This window comes from Monodelphis domestica, chromosome 2 (assembly GCF_027887165.1).
Source record: "Monodelphis domestica isolate mMonDom1 chromosome 2, mMonDom1.pri, whole genome shotgun sequence".
Taxonomy (NCBI): Eukaryota; Metazoa; Chordata; class Mammalia; order Didelphimorphia; family Didelphidae; genus Monodelphis; species Monodelphis domestica.
Window position 1 is genome coordinate 505974267 of NC_077228.1, and position 21385 is coordinate 505995651.

At 44.0% G+C, this 21385-nt stretch overlaps 1 protein-coding gene across 1 annotated transcript in view; it reads right to left on the reverse strand.

Moving 5' to 3' along the window:
* Positions 1–21385, reverse strand: part of NOS2 (nitric oxide synthase 2) — a 46290-nt gene that overhangs the window by 5565 nt on the left and 19340 nt on the right. The window contains exons 11-23 of the mRNA XM_056819502.1: positions 17061–17255; positions 14718–14800; positions 13940–14084; positions 12932–13036; positions 12197–12246; positions 11933–12107; positions 9943–10075; positions 9031–9109; positions 7208–7389; positions 4696–4859; positions 2606–2813; positions 1814–1901; positions 802–923 (exon numbers count right to left, since the gene is read on the reverse strand). Coding sequence (XP_056675480.1) covers positions 802–923; positions 1814–1901; positions 2606–2813; positions 4696–4859; positions 7208–7389; positions 9031–9109; positions 9943–10075; positions 11933–12107; positions 12197–12246; positions 12932–13036; positions 13940–14084; positions 14718–14800; positions 17061–17255 — 1729 coding nt within the window. The remainder of the gene's footprint in view (positions 1–801; positions 924–1813; positions 1902–2605; positions 2814–4695; positions 4860–7207; positions 7390–9030; positions 9110–9942; positions 10076–11932; positions 12108–12196; positions 12247–12931; positions 13037–13939; positions 14085–14717; positions 14801–17060; positions 17256–21385) is intronic.

Below are 21385 nucleotides of genomic sequence, written 5' to 3' on the forward strand. Positions count from 1 at the left end.
CAGCTAGGAAGTATCTGAGGCCAGATTTGAACTTAGGACTTCCCATCTCTAGGCCTGACTCTCAATCCACTGAGCTACCCAGCTGCCCCCGAGGTTTTGGTTTTAAAAGATAAAATATAAATATTATAAAAATATAAATATAAATAAATATAAAATATAATATAAAAATAATATAAAAATATAAATATAAAAGATAAAATATAAATATTATAAAAATGAATAATATGGAAATGGCTTTTAAGTATAAACCAGTGGCATTGTTTGTCAGCTCTGGGATGGAGGAGGGAGAGAACTTGAATCATGTAACCTTGGAAAAATATTCTTAAAAAAACAAAACTAAATGATGTGAAAAAAAGGAAGGTTGACCTTAGGGTCAGAAAACCCGAGTTCAAGGCTTGGGTCTGACTCTTACAAGTTGTGCTTCCATGGACAAATCAGCTCACCTCCCTGGGACTCAGTTACCTCCTCTATAAAATGGGGGTAATAATCTTCCTCTTTCCCCCCAAAGGAAAGTACTTTGTAGTCCATAGAGTATTTTTTTTTAAACCCTTACCTTCCGTCTTGGAGTCAATACTGTGTATTGGCTCCAAGGCAGAAGAGTGGTAAGGGCTAGGCAATGGGGGTCAAGTGACTTGCCCAGGGTCACACAGCTGGGAAGTGTCTGAGGCCAGATTTGAACCTAGGACCTCCCGTCTCTAGGCCTGGTTCTCAATCCACTGAGCTACCCAGCTGCCCCCTAGTCCATAGAGTATTAAAAAAAATGAAAGCTGGCATAAGGAAAAGGGTCCTTGGGATATTTACCTTTCTTCTCTCTGTCCACCAGGCGCTGTTGCCAGAAACTCCTGAAGGGGGCTATCCCAGTACCTGGCCCTACCAGGATGCATGGGTGGCTGGGGTTCTCTGGCAGCTGGAAGCCACTGGCACTAACATTGGGGAAAAGAAACTTGGAATCACAAGCTCTTTAAGGTCCACATCCCCCAGCCCCAGCCCTGTTGTCCTCTCCTTGACTGATTCTCTACTTCATTAAACTAGGAGAAGAGTGAAGACGGAGTTTTGAGCCATTGGCATCCATTCTGTAATAGCCAGGCTCCCCCAGCCTATCTGGTATTGTCTCCTAAGAATCCTAGCAAAAAGAAAGAGGTAGAGATAGAGACATAGATGGGGAGAGAACGAGACAGAGAGGAGAGAGAGAAAGAGAGACAGAGATAATGACAGAGAGAGGGAGGGAGAGAGAAAGTAAGAGAGATAGAGAGGTGGAATCAGAGAAAAACAGAGACAGAAAGGGACAGATTCTTAGAGACAGAGGGAAAGAGAGAGGGACAGGGACAATGAGAGGTAAAGAGAGAAAGAAAAGAGACAGAGAGAGACAGACAAGGAGACAGAGAGAAGGGACAGAGAGAAAGGTAGAAAAGGACAGATACTTAGAGAGAAATAGGGGAGGGAGGGAAATAAAGGAAAAAGAAGAAAGAGACAGAAGAGACAGAACAGGACAAATACTTAGAGAAAAAGAGAGGAGAGAGAGGGAGAGAGATAGAGAAAAAGACAGAGATAGAGACAGAGAGGGGGAGAGAGAAAGACAGAAACAGAGACACAGAGACAGAAAGGGACAGATAGTTAGACAGAGGGGGAGATAAAGAAAGGAGAGACAAAGTCAGCAAAGCAGAGACTGAGAAAGAGAAAGAGAGAGAAAGGAAGGATGGGAGGGCATCATATGTGTCCATTTCTTCTGGGTCTGACTTCTATGGAGGCCCTGAAGGGCTGGTAACATCCGAGGTTTCCTTCCCCTCCCTTCAATCCATGCCAGGGGCCTCACCTGCGCACAAAGCAGGGCACGGTCTCTTGGAGCTTCAGGTCACTGAGCCATGTGCTGCAGACTCCATGGTGGACGGGGCCCTGACCATCTAGGAGAAAAGAGAGAAAATGCTGGGTGAGGCAATGGGGCTTTCTCGATCCTTCCTACAAGGTCCAGGAGTCCAGAATGGACCAAGAGGTACCTTGGTTCACATAGTTTCTGACCTTCCAAAGACCACCTGCTCATCCCTTCTAAGGTCTTTTATTTGCAATCCTTCCTCCCCAGCAATGCTGCTGATCTACTGGAAGGAGGGTACATGACAAATTGTAAAGGGCACTTGACTGTTTGTTCAAAAGAGTCATGTGGACTGGGTTCAAATTCTGCTTCTGCTACTTGAGCAAGTCATTTCCCCTCTCCAGCCTCCATCTCCTCCTCTGTAAAAATGAGGCTCACAAGAGTTGCATCATCTCTTTTACAGGGCAGTTATCAGGATAAAATAAGATATTGTGTGTAGGTGCCTTTACTAACCTGAAGTGGTTATGGAAAGCCCAATTATTCTTATGTTTCAGAGGGAAGTAGAATTTGAACCCAAGACTCCTGCAAGCCTTTACTGGTTCACTCCAAATCTGTGCCATCTGCCTTGTTTGTTAGGCCACCATAGGAGCCTTGTAAGAGTCTTCCCTTCAGGCATTTTCTGTGGGTCTTCCTTAGAGTCTAAACTTTATCCTAACAAAGATGGCGGCATGTTGGGACTGAATGAGCTGATGCTCCAGTGGGGCAGAAAGGCCTGGCCCTCAGTCCTTGGGCTCTTACCTCTGGTCTGGTAAGTGACCACAGCCACAGTCAAGTGGATTTCCTTGGGGTGGAGGTCCTGAGATGAGCTTATGGAATAGTAGCGGGGTTTAAGCAGAGGCAATTGTGAGAGCAGAAAAGTGGCTGAAATCTGGATGGAGGGAAACTCTTCCAGCACCTCCAGGAATGTGGGGCTGTTGGTGAACTTCCATTTATTGTATTCTGAGGTCTGAAATCCAAAGGCTGTGTTAGAGACTCACTGGCGTTCCCCTTGGTGCTGAGCAAGATTGGCCAGGCCTTTATTTAGTTAAAAAAAAACCCCACCTTCCATCTTAGAATCGATAGGGTGTATTGGTTTCAAGGCAGAAGAGTGGCAAGGGCTAGGCAATGGGGGTTAAGTCACTTGGCCAGGGTCACACAGCTGGGAAGTATCTGTGGTCAGATTTGAATTCAGGACCTCTTGTCTCCAGGTCTGACTCTATCCTTTGAGCCACCTAGCTGTTCCTCTCTAATTACAGTTCAAAATGACCTCTGACCCAAAAATGGGAGGCCCTGGGTTCAAATCCAGACTCAGACACTTCCCAGCTGTATGACCCTGAACAAGTCACTTAACCCACATTGCTTAGCCCTTACACTTCTGTCTTGGAACCAATACACAGTATTGATTCTAAGACAGAAGGTGCGGGCTTAAAAAGAAAACAAAAACAAAAACAAAAACTGTGACTAGGGCAGAGTGATTGGAGCTTTGCCTGAGGATAATAAAATGTAGAGGGTGCTAACAGCACCCACATTCTACTAGTCTCAGTGGCCCATGTCTCAGCTAAACTTCGCACCTCTCCTAGGACACAACTCTGCATTCTGTGGGCCCTTAATAAATTCTCAAGAGTAGAATGAAAACACCCTATTCTCCTCCCATTATTCTTACTAAGATCACAAATCCACAAACATTTTTTAATGACCCTACTAAGTGCCAGGCAAAAATGACACAGTCCCTGCCTTTAAGGGGTTTATGTTTTATTGACTCCTTAAATCTGCTTCAAAAATCCCACCCTTCCCACCCCCCACCCCACCCCACTCCCCCTTAAGTGCTATATAAATTCAGGCTAGACATGAAACAAGTTCTGTTCCTTTTCCTCTGCTAAGAATATCAATACCGCCAGTGGGATGTATTTACTTCCTTCCTCTCCACCCCTCCCTTTTCACAAGATATTCAGACTACAGTCCACCCAGCTTTTCTTTCCTGTATCTGTCTTGTCTGCTGTCTTGAACTGGAGAGCTCCTGGGAAGCAGGACCTGGCCTTGTAAACCAGCTTTATCCAAAGCTTTGGGTTCAGGCAGACCCCAGTGTAATACCTTGGGCGTAGGGCATCCCCCTGAGCTCTTGAGTCATCCTCAAAAGGTTAAACCATGGGGGACAGCCAGGTGGCTCAGTGGACTGAGAGCCAGACCTAGAGATGGGAAGTCCTGGGTTTAAACCTGACCTTAGACACCCTGGGCAAGTCACTTGATCCCCATTTCCTAGCCTGTCTTGCTCTTCTGCCTCGGAACCAATATAAAGTATTGAGTCTAAGATGGAAGAGAAGGCCAAATCTGAGAACAGGGTGTTTCCTTTGGTCTCAGACCATAAGTTCTCCCGCCCGTCACCCCACAAAGAAGCCAAACAGGAGAGCATCCCTCATAGTTCAGGGCGAGACATTTGCCCTTTCTCTAGTGTTGATTTCCACAATGGAAACCACACCATCAACTTCCTGCCAGTCCAGAGCATAGAGAAGTCCAAAAATGGTGGGTGAGAAAATGCCCTTAATAAGCTTCCCAAGTCTCTTCTAGAGACATTTAGGGGGACCCCTGAGTGCAGAGAACCAAACTTAGAGAAGAGACACGTCTGCCTTTCTTTTCAGCAACCCCCAACTGAAATTTGGCACCTCTTTCCATTATTTAAAGCCGTTCTTCCGAGAAGGGGTCCCTAAAAGAGTCACCCATCCATGGGCATGGAAGGCAAAGAAGGGCAAATGCTTCTGCCTCAGTGGGCCTCACAAAGGGGTTAACGAGACCAGCCCTGGGGATGTCTTCCTTGCCCACACTTCCATCCCCATTCCCAATCCCAGAAGCACCTGGCACAGAGCCTCCAGCCTCTTCTTCTCTTCCTCTGAAGTGGTCAGCTGAGCCAACTTTCGGAGAAGCAGCTGGGTTGGGGGGGTGGTGATATCCAGGAAATACGTCAGGGCCTGGTGGAGGGAGCAGGGGGGAAGCTTCTTATCGCTGATCCAGTAGTCACCTGGGCAGGGGAGGAAGGAATTGGAATGGAAACCTTCAGAGATGGCCAAGAAGTGACTCACGGGAGAGCTTCTGGAGGCTCCATAAAGAGGGAGAGGGCCACGGCAGCCATGGGGCCACCCGGACAGGTGGGAATTAAAGAGGGAAAGCTGGGCAGAGCTGAAGCTCATCACCCCAAGGAGTCTGACTCATTGCAGATGACAGATGCAGGTCCAACATCTTAAGCCTCTTGGACACGGTCCCATGGAGCCCGCTGGAAGAGAAGGACCCAGACTGTCCAGCCTGTCCTCCTTAAAGATTTTGCTATAGAAAAAGGTTGTCTTTTGTATGAGAAGGGGATGCAACTGACCCATCACAGGACAGATAGTGTGTTGGGACTGTTTTTTTTCCTTGGGATGTATCATAGGGCCATAGACGTAGAATTGGAAGAGAGCTCAGGGAGCATCTAGCTTGACCCTTCCATTTTAGAGATGAAGAAATAGTGTTCCAGAGAAATTGGGTGGCCTGCCCGAGGTCAGGCAGATAGATAGTAGGCATCCAAAGTGAGATTTGAACCCAAGTCCACCTCTCTTTTCTCCTCCACCACATTGTATCCTGGTTTGGTCAATCTCCCTTTAGACAAATGGACAAGTTGGAATGGAGCCCAAGATAGGAATAAAACACTTTCCCCATCTGTAAAGAGGAAGAATCATCCCTTCTGCCTATGTCATGTGCGAGGTATGAAGATAACACACGGTATTCTACAGGAAAGTAATTTAAATGGAAAGTACCAGATTTTTTTTTAATGGATCCATCATTTTATTAGTGTAGGGAACATATGGCAAGGAAATTCCCTCCTTCAATGCAGTTTGGTAACCATTTTGCATTTTAGTCTTAGAACATTGTTTGGGACTCTCACCAATTACTTGACTTGCCCAGGGTCACACAGCCAAGAGGTATCAGAGATTGGCCATGAACACAGGACTTTCTAATGCCAAAGCCAACTCTATCCATTTCAGTCAGATTTGTGGTTGCTGCTGCCCTAAATTTCAGTTGGGTCTGACTCTTTGTGACCCCAGGTAGAGGTTTTCCTGGCAGAGATCCTGGAGTGGTTGGCCATTTCCTTCTCCAGCTCATTTGACAGATGGGAGAACTGAGGACAACAGGGTTAAATGACTTGCTCAGGGTCACACAGCTAGTAAGGATCTGAGGCCAGATGTGAACACTAAAAGACGAGTCTTCCTGATTCTTAGTCCAGTGCTCTATCCTCTACACCACCTAGCTGCCCAGACTAAGTCAGATACCCTCTCTTTTTCTGGTGGGGAGGCAGGTTCTAAAAAACTTTGTTTTATTTTTTGTATGTGTTTTATTTTTTGAGGTGGGGAAAGGAGCTGGCACAAGGACTAAGTTCCTTTCCATTTAACTAGTTGGTAATATTATCTCCCCAAATCTTCATGAAGACCCAGTATAACAACTGAGATATGGAGCTTTGTAACTACAAAATTTGGAGTGAACATAAGCTCTATGGAAAATTATGTAGTTGGTCCAACTGAAGAGGCACATGGTCTAGGGCAGAGATGGTGAACCTTTTAGAGACTGAGTGCCCAAACTACAACCTCACGCTACATGTGAGCCTCCTCCTTACTCCAGAGAGTGAGGAAACACTCCCGTTGCATTGCTGGGCAGAGGAGCAGGTGAAATGAGGAATGTCCTCAGGCTTGGTGGAGAGGTGAAGGGGGGTAGCTCCCTTTGGCACGTGTGCCATAGGTTTGTCAACATGGGGCTAGTGGATGGAGTACTGGATTTAGAGTTAAGAAGACCTATGTCCAAATTCCACCTTTGATATTTACTACATTTATATGTGTTGAGTCATTTAACCTCTATATACCTTAAGCAATTACCTAGTCACAGATGGGTGGCCCTGATAGAGTACCTCTGTACAAACTCCCTCTCTGATGCTTTCTACATTTAATGGCACTTCTGGTCTTTTGCCCTTAGCTTCTTATAATGTAAAATAAGAGAGTTGGACTCCATGACCTCTGAGGTCCCTTTTAGCTCTAAATCTATCATCCTGGGAAGATTCCAGAGAGGTGGGTGTCTCTTTTCCAGCTCTCCCCCTAGCTGGCAGGTTATTTGCAAAGGAAAAGTTTATTGACCTTCCAGGCATTTTTGCTAGAATTTTACAAGATGGTCATTTATAAGGCTCGTCCACCCACCCCAGCCTGGGAAAGAGTCCCTCCCTGACTAATCCATGGTAGGCAGAAGGACATGCAAACATGCAGTGAAGCCTTTTGGCTGAAGGACCAGTTTAGATGTCAGTGACAGGTTAAAACTCTTGAGTAAGGAAGGGCCCCTTGGGAAAGAACTTACCATTTTCATCCCGGATTTCTAGGCGGAAGGACTGGTGAGGTGATGGGCCGTCCTTTACTCGCTCCATAATACCCTGAACTAGGGTGGGCTGGTTGCCAGGAAAAACCCCAAGATGCTCTCCTGGTGCATAATTCAAATTCTGGTTTCCTTCAGCGTAAAGTTTAATGAGGAGGGTTGCCCGGCTAGGAGAGAGCAAGAAAGCCATGGTGACATCAGTAGGATTTCCTTTGTGGCTTGGGGATGGGTGGACCCTTTTGGCTCCTGCTTCCTCAGGAAATATGCCCATCCCCATTAACCTGAACCCCTGGACTAATACAGAAAATACCTGATGGTTAAAGGAGTCCCTGAGTCTCAGGGGCTCAGGGAGTTGCCCTCAAAAGATAGATGCTGCCTGGGAAGACTTTGGGGTTCTCAGAAGGGGTCAAAGGCTCCATTTACTGGACATTTCCCCCAAGTGATTGGTTTGTTCATAAGTTCTAGGAACAGATTATCTCACTCTACCTAGTAGAGATCTTTTCCTAGAAAAATGACCTATTTAAACAAATGAATGAAATGTTGGGAAGAAGGCTTGGAAAGGTATTTGGGGGTGGGGTGGGAGGTTGGTCCTAAATCAAACACCCTCCTGTTACAAAAAAGGATAGCTTTCAAAAGTCATGGGCCAGGGGCACCTAGGTAGCTCAGTGGATTGAAAGCCAGCCTAGAGGCAGGAAGTCCTGGATTCAAATCTGACCTCAGACATTTCCCAGCTGTGTGACCCTGGGCAAGTCACTTTGCCCCATTGCCTAGCCCTTACCACTCTTCTACCTTGGAATTAATACACATTCTTGATTCTAAAATAGAAGGTAAGGGTTAAAAAGTCATGGGACGTAGAGTAGCCAGAATAATGTGAATCCTTAGATGAATATAGTGCTCGCTCGGGGCAGTCCTATTTCCTTGACACACTATTTCCAAGAATGTTTAATGGATCCCTGGTACGGTGGAAGGTATTTTGAAGACTGGTTTCTGCTGCTCGCTCCCTGTATCACACCAAGCAAGTAAATCCACTTGGACTTTGTTTTCTCATCTATAAAATGGGAAGCGTGGACAAGGGACTTCTGAGACCCTGCCAGTTCTAAATCTGTGATCCTAAGAAGTAAAGGAATCTGTATGTCTCTGTTTCCTTTTCTGGTGGCAGGACCAGAATGAACCTCAATCATTTTCCAAACAGATAATGAGCCCCATGACTGCTGAGAATCGATGACACAGTGTTTGGTGGCCATAGGAAGTTATGGGCTGAGCCTTGACTTTCTGGGAAGTTACAAATGCCCTCGTCCTGCTGGGATGCTGATGAACCCCTGAAATGAATCAAACTCACCCCTTTTCCTTCTTTCCAAAAGATCACCCTAGGTCATCTAATCTAAGCCCCTCATTCTACAGAGGAAGAAACTGAGGTATATATATATATATGTAAATATATATAAAGCTACATAACACACTATATATTTTTTATTTTTTTTTTAAACCCTACATTCCATCTGAGAATCCATACTATGTATAGGTTCTAAGGCAAAAGAAGGGTCGGGGCTGCAGTGGGGGTTAAGTGACTTGCCCAGGGTCACACAGCCAGGAAGCATCTGAGGCCAGATTTGAACCCAGGACCTCCTGTTTCTAGGTTTGGCTTTCAATCTACTGAACCATCCAGGTGCCTCTCACATAGCAGACTCTTACTACATTTAATTGGTTGACTAACTTGATTTCTCTTTGCTTTTGTTCATTAAAAAGTTAAATTCCTCTAAATCACTTTTGCAATCCTATTCCATATCAGAAGGTGTTGTGCACCATACCTGGATTTGAGACTCTGCAGATTCTGTCTTGATTTGAGCTTCATGGAAAACACATTCTTGGCATGCATGTTGCTGAGGGCTATGGTAGAAAGAAATGTAATTAATGCAGCATTTGCTTCAGCATGGCAATATGGGAAGGGGAAGGGCAGGGCTCTCATTGTCTATTTTCTCAGGCTACTCTTTCATGAGGGGTCTTGGTGGCCTCAGGAGAAGAAGGCAGGATAAACTGAAGCAATATCATGGTGAGATTGTAGGTGATGACCAGGCTGCTCAGTGCCCCAGCACACCTCTATCCTAAAACCTGTTAGCACATCAACATGGTGCTGGGAGTATCCTGGAGCTTGGTCAAACCCATATCAAGAGCTGATTGTTAAATTTTCAGTGTGAGCATTTATATTCCAGAAATGAGCAGATGTTACAAATTGGTCCTCAACTGTTTTGTTGATTATCTCCACTTAAGAAAGTGACAGAGAAAATGTCATGATGCAGATTCAGCTTAAAGTATGTGGTGTGACTATTTCTTCCCCTACAGGGCTGTTTGTTAAACATTTACCAGCACATTCCTGGTATGCTTATCCCCTTTCACACCGTTCTCCTAGCTTCATGCTGAGAATGTCTTTCTCAGGGTTGGGCAGTGGAAGGTTTCTGAAATGCAACTTAACATGTACCCACTGACTTGGGTGAGTTCTATTTTCCTTGATTGTATCTGGCACACAGTAGGTGCAGGATGAATGTTTGTTGATCCCGTGACTTGGATGTTATTGTCAAACTTGGGCCAGGTAACCCCAAGACAACTGGCACTGGCACGCCCTGAGTCCTGAGAGCCTTGGTTGTATGGCATGGACCTTGGGCTCAAAATTCCAATTTAGGAAGGGATGGAAACTCGTGGGATACATGGAAGTCTGCAGATACCTTTGTTGAGGTCCAGGGGCTGGGAATCCTGCACAAGGCGGTAATTTTCCGGGGTCCAGGTTTCATTGGTGGTATACGATTTGGGGATCTGAATTGTGTCCCTGGCTTTGATGTTGAAGGTCTCACAGGCCACCTGTGATAAGACAGTGAGAAATGTTGGCAACCTTTTCTATTTCAGTGATGAGTTCTCTGGCTCAGGGGTATCAATGGAGGGTCAACAAACTGCACCTACTATGACCTGGATACAGTAAAGGAAAATAGATCTTATGCAGGGAAGGAAAGAAATGTAGGGTGATCTAAAAGGAGGAGGCTAAGAATATTTTTAACTCTTGCTTTCTGTCTTAAAATTGATACTGAGTATTAGTTCCAAGAAGGAGGAATGGTAAGGACTAGGCAGTGAGGGTTAAGTGGCTTGCCCAGGGTCACACAGATAGGAAATATTTGAGGCTAAATTTGAACCCAAGATCTCCCTTCTCTAAGCTTGTTTCTCTACCCACTGAGTCACCTAGTTGCCCCAGAATGATAAGAGTATTATTACAAGAAGGGTCGAGAGAGATTCTAGGCTTTAAGGAACATAGGGTGTTGTACTGGATACACATGAGAAGTTAAATATTAGTAGAAGAATTAAGAAAGGACAGAAGAGATGTCACATGTGAGGACTGGATAAAACAACGGGAATAGAACCAAATTGGTTCTATGGGAATTCCGAGAGAGGGAGCTCAGCCAATTGGAGCTGTTACAGAAGATTTCTGAGATCCATTTATTAAGTATCTACTGTATACCTGGCACTGTGCTCCAACCCTGGGGACACCAAGATCAAAAAGAACAGTCTCTGCCTTCAATGAGCTTATTTCACAGATCCAAGCTGGGTCAGAAAGAATGAGGGAAGGAGGGTATTCCAAAGTAGGGAAATAGCATCAGCAAAGGCATGAGACTGGAAACTGTAAGGTGCGTTTTGTCTGTACTCTAGTTCTGACATCTAGTTGAGGTGCAGGACATAATGGGAAAGACGAGATTATTTGTGGGTAGGTAGGTGGCACAATGGATAGACCACCAGACATGGAGTCAGGAAGACCTGAGTTCAGATCTGGACTTGGACACTAATTCTCTGTGTGATCCTGGGCAAGACCCTTTACCCTATGTGCCTCAGTTTCCTTATCTGTCAAATGAGCTGCAGAAGAAAATGGCAGACCATTCCAGTATCTCTGCTAAGAAAATCCCAAATGGGGTCATGAAAGGTTGGACATGACTGAACAGATAAGATTTGTGTTTTGATTTAGGAAAATTTATGGCTCAATATAAGGGAAAACCCTTCAAGTCGTCTAAAAGGCTTATGGATTACTTCCAAAGAGTGACTATGCCATTCCTGGAAGTCTTTAAGCAGAAGCAAGATGACCACTTGCTGTGGATGTTAAAGAGAAATCTTATTCACCATGAGATCTACACCTCTTGAAAAATGAAAATGGATTTTAGAGCCCTATATATTAGAGCTACGCAGCATAGTAGGAGTAGTAAAGTGGCCCAGAGGGCAGGAGTCAGGAAGAGCCAAGTTCAAATCTGGCCTCAGACACTTCCTTGCTGTGTGACCCTGGGTTAGTCACTTAACCCTGTTTGCCTCAGTTTTCTCATCTGTAAAATGAGCTGGAGAAGAAGATGGCCAACCACTCTAGTATCTTTGCTAAGAAAACCCCAAAAGGAGTCATGAAGAGTTAAACAGGACTGAAAACCAACTAAATGACACCCAATTTTTTTCATGATCGTAATTGTTCCCGAATCTCTTCAAGTTTTGCATATGATGGAACTTCCCCAAAAAGGAATGGGGTAAGTGCCCAGAGACTAGATGAGAGACAGAGGACCCCAGCTGCCCCGTCCTCATCATGGTTAAGGACAATGGCAATGGGTGCAGGCAATAGGAGAGCCTTCAGGCCACCCTGGGCTTTTCTTATACATGCAATTTATTCTTTTCTCCAGTCTCTAGCTAGGAAATCACCTTGAAGTTATTCAGTGCCCAGCTGCGATAGGCCTCATCTTGTCCACTGAGTTCATCTCCTTCTCCAGTTGGTGTAAGCTGAGAGGCCCCCAGCTGCAAAAACTTTTGGTCGATGTCATGGGCGAAGGCACAGAACTGAGGGTACATGCTGGAGCCAAGGCCAAATATAGCATATCTGCCCAGAGAGGAAACACATGGCAGGGAGGTGAGAATTCAGGACGTGGCATGGTATTGGGCAGCCAGGGGAGCAGGGGAGAGACTTACCTGAATTTATTTTTTAGCTCCTTGAGGAGAAACAGGGACTTCTTCAATTTCTAGAAAGAGGGAGCATCACAGAATTCTTAGATGCCAAAGTCAGACAAGCTGGTGCTTCCCAGTATATTTTCTTAAAACCCTTACCTTCTACCTTAGAATCAAGAATTGGTTCTAAGGCAGAAGAGCAGTAAGGGCTAGGCAATGGGAGTTAAATGACTTGCCCAGGGTCACACAGCCAGGAAATGTCCAAGGCCAGATTTGCACTCAGGACCTCTGGGTCTTACTCAGCTGCCCCCTCTTCCCTGTACGTCTTAAAATCAACATGCCCAAACCTGAACTCATTATCTTCTTCCCTGCCCCCTAATTTCCTAATTTCTCCATTTCTGTCCAGGGTGCTGCAGTTCTTTCAGCTACCCAGGTTAAACCCCTTGGAGTCACCCTTAATCCTTCATTCTCCCATTGGGTACAAACTGGAGCTGTCTACCTCTACCAGCCCTCCCACCTGTGTAATATAGTCCATTACTGGGACTGCTTTAAAAATGAATCATTAACAATTGAGAGGCAGCACAGCCCAAAGGATAGAGAACTGGCCTCGGATTCTCATGTCTCCACTATCCTGGGAAAGTCACTGAACTTCCTAGGCAATTCACTAAGACTCGAAAGCTTTCTGGTTGCATCCCATAATCCCAGGAGAATGGAAGCATTCTGTTTTTCTTTTTTCCTTTTTCTTTTGGTGAAACCTACCTCCCCATTCCCAGGAGAATCTCCATTTCCAAAGGTGCTGGTCACCACCAGAAGTAGCTTCTCTTTTTCTAGGTTGTTCAGTTTGTACTCGTCCATGCAGAGAACCTAAAAGAAACCATAACCCTAAATTCCGCCTTCGAGGAAGGGGCCAACTTTATGCTAGTTATGCCTTTCCCCATGGAGAAAGGGCCAGACATGAGAGGTGAGTGGGGTGTGGATCGGGTACGTGGCTTGGGGCTCTGAGTTCACCCAATCATGGAAACCAGTGGGATAAAGCAGAGCAGAGCCCGGAGAGTAGAGGGCACCAGGGAAGCCAGGCAGGGATACCCAAGAGCTGTTGGTCTGGGTCTGAACCAGATCATCTGAGCTCTGCTTGATGGGAGTATCCTAGGAAAAGTAGAGTTTGCCCCATCATCTCTAGGACTGGTATCCTGGAATCTGGTGCCATGCTAAGATAACTGGAATGAAGATCTCATAATTCCATAATCTCAGAATTGGCCATGATCCCAGAGATCACCTGGGCAGTTATGTCACACAATGGATAGAGAATCATAAAGATCTTGAGTTCAAATCTGGCCTCAGACATTTCCTAGCAAGGCACTTAACCCTGTTTGCCTCAGTTTCCTTCTCTGTCAAATGAGCTAGAGAAGGAATTGACAAGCCATTCCAGGATCTTCATCAAGAAAACCCCAATGGGGTAACAGAGAGTTGGACATGGCTAAAAACAACCACCAACAAACCAGAGGTCATCTAGAGCTGTCTGATTGCAACTTGGAATTCTTTCATTACATTAGCAGAATGACTTAACTCCTATATGCATTCCATGAGATTTGGTCTGGCCCACCCACCCACGAGGAGTTTCCACAAAATGTGGCTGATGTGGCCCCGGATGGAGCTCCCAGAGAACGAATAGTGCGAATCATCCAAACCCATCCCACCCAGAGCGGGGTGGGAACTCAGGTTAAAAGGAGCAGTCCTGTGTGGCTCTGGCAGGAGCCACAAGTTTACCTTGGTATTGAAAGCACAGCTGAACAAGTCTCCCAGATCCCTGGCCAGAGTTTCTGATTTGCCTGTTTCTGTGGCAAAGAGCACTGTGACTTTGATCCGGGCTGCCATGGTCTTGCGCATCAGGACAGAGACAAAGAACACTGCTCTGGGGGGATGGATGGACAGAGAGAACAGGTGAGGTGTCACACACAAAGCGAGAAGGGCTTGGGATGGGGGGAGTCCATAGAGAGAGATGGGGCTTGAAGTCTTGAGAGTTAAAGTAATTCGAAGGATTATCCACCCCCAACCTTGACCACTATTTCCTCCTCTTCCTTCTCCTCCTCCTCCTCCTTCTCTCCTCCTCCTTCTCTTTCTCCTCTTCTTCCTCCTCCTCCTTCTTGTCCTCCTTCTTGTCTTCCTCTTTCTCCTCTTCCTCTTCCTCCTCCTCTTTATCCTCTTCCTCCTCCTCCTCCTCCCCCTCTCCTTTTCCTCCTCCTCCTCCCTCTCCTTCTCCTCCTTCTCTTCCTTCTCTTCCTCCTCTTCCTCCTCTTCCTCCTCCTCCTCTTATGCTTTTTCTAGCCATATTGGGGAAAAAGAGAAGAGAGGAAGACAGATCAGATGGGGGTGATTCCAAGGGTCAACTATACTCAATATACTGAATTTAATACAGTGTCAAAAGATAACCTTTCTTCTTTGATCTCTACCGTTCTAAGGCTTGGGAAAAGGGAACAGGGAAGAAGGCATCCATTGGAAGGGAATGCTGCCATTCAGTTTTAAAACACTGATCTCTCATACTTACTTGACCAAGACCTTTAATTTGATCTCTCTTTTCTTGGGCCTCTTCTTCTCATCATGCCAGACATGAGTTTTCCAGGCCTCCACCTAGGAAAATAAATGTGACATAAGGGAGACAAGGGCCCATTAGTTTGGATTTATTCAGAGAGATAAAGGGCTTGCTGAAAAAAAAAAAAGCTCACATTAATTGAAGGCAGTTTGCAGAAGAAAAAGTAATAGCCACATTTAAAAAATGCTCTAAATCACTACAGATTCAAGAAATGCAAATTCAAACAATTCTGAAGTACCACCTTACACCTATCCAATTGGCTAACATGATAGAAAAGAAAAAGGACAGACATTAGAGGGGATGTGGAAAAATTGGTGTACTGATGCATTGTTGGTGGAGTTGTGAACTGATCCAATCATTCTGGAGAGCAATTTGGAACTATACTCAAAGGGCTTTAAAATTGTGCATAGCCTTTGACCTAGCAATACCATTACTATTTCTGTATTCCACCAAGATCAAAGAAAAGAGAAAAGGAAAATAATTGGAAATTGAAATTGAAGGGATGTCCATCAATTGGGGAATGGCTAAACAAGTTGTGGTATTTGATTATGATGAAATATGAAATATTTTGTGCTATAAGAAATGATGAGCAGGAGGGTTTTGGAAAAACATGCAAAAACTTATATGTACTGGTACAGAGTGAAGTGAGCAGAACTAGGAAACCATTGTACACACTGACAACAATTTTATTTATTTATTATATATAATTATAATTATTATATAATGACTATCTATGAAAGGCTTAGTTACTCTGATCAATACAATGATCCAAGATAATTCCTAAAGGCTTTATAGTAAAAAATACTATCCACCATCAGAGGAAAAAAACAGTGGAGTCCAAGTGCAAATAGAAGCATACTTTTTTCATTTTATTTTTCTTGCTTGTTTTGACAACATGGCTAATATGGAAATGTTTTGCATGACATCACATACAGAATTGGTATCACTTTTCTTGCCTTCTCAATAGGTGTGTGAGGGGTAGAAGTAAGGGGGGAAATTTGGAACCCAAACTTTAAAAAAAATGCTAAAAGAGGGCAGCTGGGTAACTCAGTGGATTGAGAGCCAGGTCTAGAAATGGGAGGTCCTGGGTTCAAATCTGAACTCAGATACTTCTTAGCTGTGTGACCCTGGGCAAGTCACTTGACCCCACTTGAAAAGTATTGGTTTCAAGATGGAAGGTAAGGGTTTTTTTTTAAAGCTAAATATAACTAAATAACAATTTTTAAAAGATAAAACACTAGTTCAACTGCTTATACAAATTTCCAAAGGATTTTTTATTTTAGTGATATAGAGAACTCTAGGGATGGGAACTCCCTCTTCTAGCTCAGACTCACAACCCATCTACTACATGGAAAGTTGCCTGAGACAAATGATTTATCCAGAGTCACACAGTTAATTAATAGATGTCAAAGCTTATATTTGAACCTAGGTGTCCCTGCTTTTAAGTCTGGTACTTTATCTACCCTGCCAAGCTGCTTTTACTGAGTTATTTTGTTGTCAGTAAACAATATGCAGAAGGCAGTCAATGTAAATAACAAACTTCCACATCAAAAGAAAAATTGTCCCTGGTGGAATAGAATTCAACATTGGCTCTGCTACCAATAATAGACTTTCCTGTTGTGGGTACAGTAGGTAGGAGGAACTGGGGAAGCTCTTGTCCTTTCCAATGATTTGGAACCACATTCACTGTTTCTTTTTTGTCTTTAGTATCAAGCACACAAGGTATTTAATATTGAACTCAAGTGAAGTGTTCAATAAATGATGCCAAGCACAGTGCATGGCACATAGTAGGTGTTTGATAAATAATATAAAGCACAGTGCATGGCACATAGTAGGTATTCGATAAATAATATCAAGCACAGTGCATGGCACATAGTAGGTGTTCGATAAATAATATCAAGCACAGTGCATGGCACATAGTAGGTGTTCGATAAATAATATCAAGCACAGTGCATGGCACATAGTAGGTGTTCGATAAATAATATCAAGCACAGTGCATGGCACATAGTAGGTGTTCAATAAATAGTTGCTACTTGATTCATTGAATGTATATTCAGATTGTTTCCTTCTCAATTGAATGTAAGCTTCCTGAAGGCAAGAACTTCCATTTTTGGTTTGGCAGCCCTAGCACCTAGCACAGTGCCAGGTATACCATAAGCAGGCAATTAAATTCTTGTTGGACATATGATGTTTTATGCTTAGATTGCTAAGGATCCCAAAAGTGAACCCATTGGTGATCCCATTCTGATCCCAGAAGTGAACTCTTAAGACTGGAAGAGAGTGTGAGAGCCTGATTACCTGGTAGTAATAGAAAGGAGAAAGAACATAGTTTAGCATCTCCTGATGAAACACTGGGGTGATGCTCCCGGAGATTGGAGGAACCAGCCAGACCCAATCTGCAGGGCAGCCGCCTCGAGACTTGTATTCATTCTGCATGTATTTCATGAAGGACTCTGCTGCGGAGTGGTGATCCATGATGGTGACGTTTTGTTTCTAAACCAAAAGGAAACACAAAAGGATACAGTGAGATGGCAAGGGGCGGAGAATAGAGAAAGCCTCAGTTTTTGCTCCGTATAAAATGAGATGACAAATCATCCTTGGTCTCATTCTCTACTATTGGACAGCTAAGTGAAGCAAGGAAAAAACAATTCAATAATACATGAAACAAATGGGAAAAGAACAGAAAACACTTCCTTAGGGGAGCAAAAACATCTGCAGAAACATCACTATTAATTCTGTCCACGTTATATACAAATATGCAGAGAAGCTGGGATTGTGTCAGTATCATAAATTCCCAGCGTGAGAATTCCCTCTGCTAATGTAATAAGGGACAGTGGAAAGTGTCCTGGCTCGGGAGTCATTAAATGGACCTTGGTCTAAATCCTGTCTCTGTCATTTGCTAACTAAATACTCTTAGACAAATTCTTTTAAACTTCTTGGCCCTTGTCTTCCTTTTCTGTAAAATGAGGGGGTTGTATGAGATAAAACAACAACAACAATAATAGGAACTAGCATTTATAAAGTGCTTTGTGGTTTGCTTTACATATTATCTCATCTGATCCTCACAACTACCCTGTAGGTACTATTTATCTTCATTTTACAAAGGAGGAAACTGAGTTTGAGAGAGGCTAAGTCATTTTCCCAGGATCACACAGAAAGTGTCTGAAACTAGATTTGAACTTGGGTCTTCCTGATTCCAACTTCAGCACTCTATCCACTGCAACACTTGGGAGTCTATGGGCAGCCTTGAGGTACCTACCAGTGGTCTGCTATTTGCTAAGATATAAGGTAGATCACTTGAACATTCTGATCCCAAAGAGCTAGGTGGCACAGTAAATCAAGTACTAGGGTTGGAATCAGGAAGACCAGAGTTCAAATCCTGCCTCAGACACTTATAAACTATGGAACCCTAGGAAAGTTATTGACCTCTCTCAAACTCAGTTTGCTCTTCTGTAGAATGAGGAAGTTAGACATGGTCACTCTAGAAAGTCCTTTCTAGCTATAAATACTATTATTCTATGATTGATGACACTAAGAGTTTCTTGTTAAGTCAGAATTTGGGGGTATGGCTATAGCCAGGTGGCACAGTAGATAAAGCTTAGAGTCAGCAAGACCTGAGTTTGAGTCCTGCCTCAGACACTTACTAGCTATGTGACCCTGGCCTCAATGGGCCTCAGTTTCCTCACCTGTACAATGGGAAGGTTAGATTCTAAAAATCCCTTCTAGATCTAAATCTCAACCTCTTCTGTGAACTCACTATATCTAGAAGAAAAGAAACCAAGGAAGTTGTCCCATTGAATTCAGGTTGAGGAAACTGAGAGTAAGTCAAGGAGGCGGCCATCAACATCTCTATAGAAACTGGAGCTGGTGGACAGTTTTCCCAGACTTATCCCAAATTTGCCTGCTTCAGAAATGGGCTTGGGATTCCCCGGGATATGAATCGCACTCATGAGCCCTTCCTGAAATAGGTCAGCTCCCAGACTGCCTTCTTTCCTGTTTGTACCCCGGTTCTTACTTCTGCTGAAACCAAATAACCCACTTGACTTTAGAAACCTCTGGGAAGTTTAGGCTTCATAGAAACGTAGAATCATAGGATGCCATAATTGTGACTAGGGTGGGGACAACTGGGATTATGCCCCAGGCAGTGAAATTTAAAGGTACTCTATCACTTTTAGTCTTTCAACAACATAAAAAGGGAACTTAGTTAGAAAAAATAAAATAAGAAGATAAAAATAAAACTAAATCATAATAGAATACATAATAAAAGAAATAATAATAAAGTTAAAATAAGAAGCTGTGAGGGTCCTCCCCAAGTGAGCACCTCATTGATAACCCCACAGTTTCTCCCACTGAGTTTGAGGGGTCTAATTTTTAAACCCTTATCTTCAGCCTTTAAATCAATACTGTGTGTTGATGCCAAAGCAGAAGAGTAGTCAGGGCTGGGCAATGAGGGATAAGTGATTTGCTCAGGGTCATGTAGCTGGGAAGCATCTGAGACCAGATTTGAACCCAGGACCTCTCACCTTTATCCTATTCTGTTGGGGCCCTTGGGGGTCATATTTTCTGTCTCCCCAAGAGGCTTTTTGAGCTAAGTCCTCTCCTTTTTCTCTGTGACTGTTGTTTTGAACTTGTAAATAAAGAAAATACTCAAGTTGGAAAAAGAAATCCTGAGCCACTTAGCTGCCCCTGACAGTCTATTTTGCACTACTTGCCCCACTCCCAAAGAACCCACTAATCATGCCTTTATGGAAGGGACTAAGTCAAGCCTCTCCTTAACAGAAGAGGAAACCGAGGCTCAGAGATGTGAAGTTCAGCCCAGGCAGGTCTGGTTTGACTCCCTCATGCCAGCTGCCATCAGCACCCTGGAGAGAAGCCATTTGATAAGGAACTGGGCTTGGCCCATTTCCCCCCTCTCTGTTGGGAAGTCTCAGCATCTTTGGCTTTTCTTTGTTGCCCCAGCTATGGAGAGCTGGTGTGAGAAATGTCTCTAATTTGTTTTGAACACGCTTCTAGTTCAATCTGCTGCTGTTACAAGAAGTGTGATCAGTGGCAGAGCTGCTAATGAAATGTCTGAAGGGGTTCGTTAACTGTTAGTGATTCACTTCTTGAATCCGGTCCAATAGAACTTGTCGATCTCACCTCTCCCCCAGGAACAAATGGCTCAGTCTACAAACATTTCAACCTCAGATTATAAACTCCAAAGCTGAATCATTTAACCTGACTTCATTTTACAGAAAAGGAAACTGAGTCTCAGAATAGGGATAAGATTTCTTTTTTATCTGTTTGGGGAGAAATATCTCTACCCAGAAAAATTCTAAACACTTTGATCTTTTCCCTTCAAAAATTTATGGATGGAGGCAGTTAGGTGCTTAGTGGATTGACAGCAGGTTCTGGGTTCAAATCTGTCCTTAGATGCTTCCTAGCTGTACGACCCTGGGCAAGTCACTTAACCCCCATTGCCTAGCCCTACTGCTCTTCTGCCTTGGAGTTAAAAAAAAGTCTATGGATAGTTTATATTTTCAAAACTAAGGATCAGAGACTCTGGCTCTGTGATCCTTGCTTCTGGCACCTGAAGTGACATAATAATGGTCTACAGCTTGCTGCCTATGTTAAAGGTGATGCTAGAAACCACTCGCTTATGGAGGTCACTGTCCCACTGGATCATATACCATCCAGTCATTGATCTATAGGATCCTAACTGAAGGGACCTGAAAGGTTGTTGAATCCAACCCTCTCATTGAACCAATAAGAAAAGAAAGGCACAGACAAGTCATGAGACATGCCCATTGTCACACAACTAGAGATCGAAAGGATCTCAGAAAAAAAACAACTGAGTCTCATATCTTCATATTACAGATGAGGAAGCAGAGATCTAGACAGGTTAAGTGACTTACCCACAGTCACACAGCTACTAAGTATCTGAGGTGGTATTGGAACCCAGCTCTTCCTGACTCTCAAGTGGCATTGCTTCCTCCACTATGCACACTGCCTTTGGAAGCCAGGGGAAGGATGGGAAAAAAGAGCAAGGCTTTAAGAGCTATTGTTATTGAATCATTTTCAGTTGTGTCCAACTCTTTGTGATCCCATTTGGGGTTTTCTTAGCATTTAACAGATGAGGAAATTAAGATAAGCAGGGTTACATGACTTGCCTAGGGACACAGAGTATGAGAGGCCAGATTTGAACTCAGAGCTTCCTGATTCCAGGGCCAGGAACTCTATCTACTGTGCCACCTAGTTGCCCTTAAGATCTCACCATATGATAATTGACTGAAGAAACAGAATATTCAGCATGGAGACAATTTAAGAAGAATATAAAGACTGGTTTCAAGCATCAGAAAGACTAGCACATGGAAGAGAGATTTGACTTTTTCCCAAGAAGAAAATCCCATGGCTGCTGAGTGTTTGTAGCAGAGACTGGCTTAGTGTTAATGTAAAGGAATATCTCCTAGAAAGGAAAGCAGAATGGGAGGTATGTGGTGGCAGGCAATGGTTTGCTCTCATTGGAAGATTTTTTTCAAAGGCCGGTTGGCCACTGATTGACCATGTCATAGATGGAATTCTTGGTCAAGGTTAGACTAGGTGTGCCTCTATTGTCCCTCCCAGTTCCAAGATTCTGGGACTCT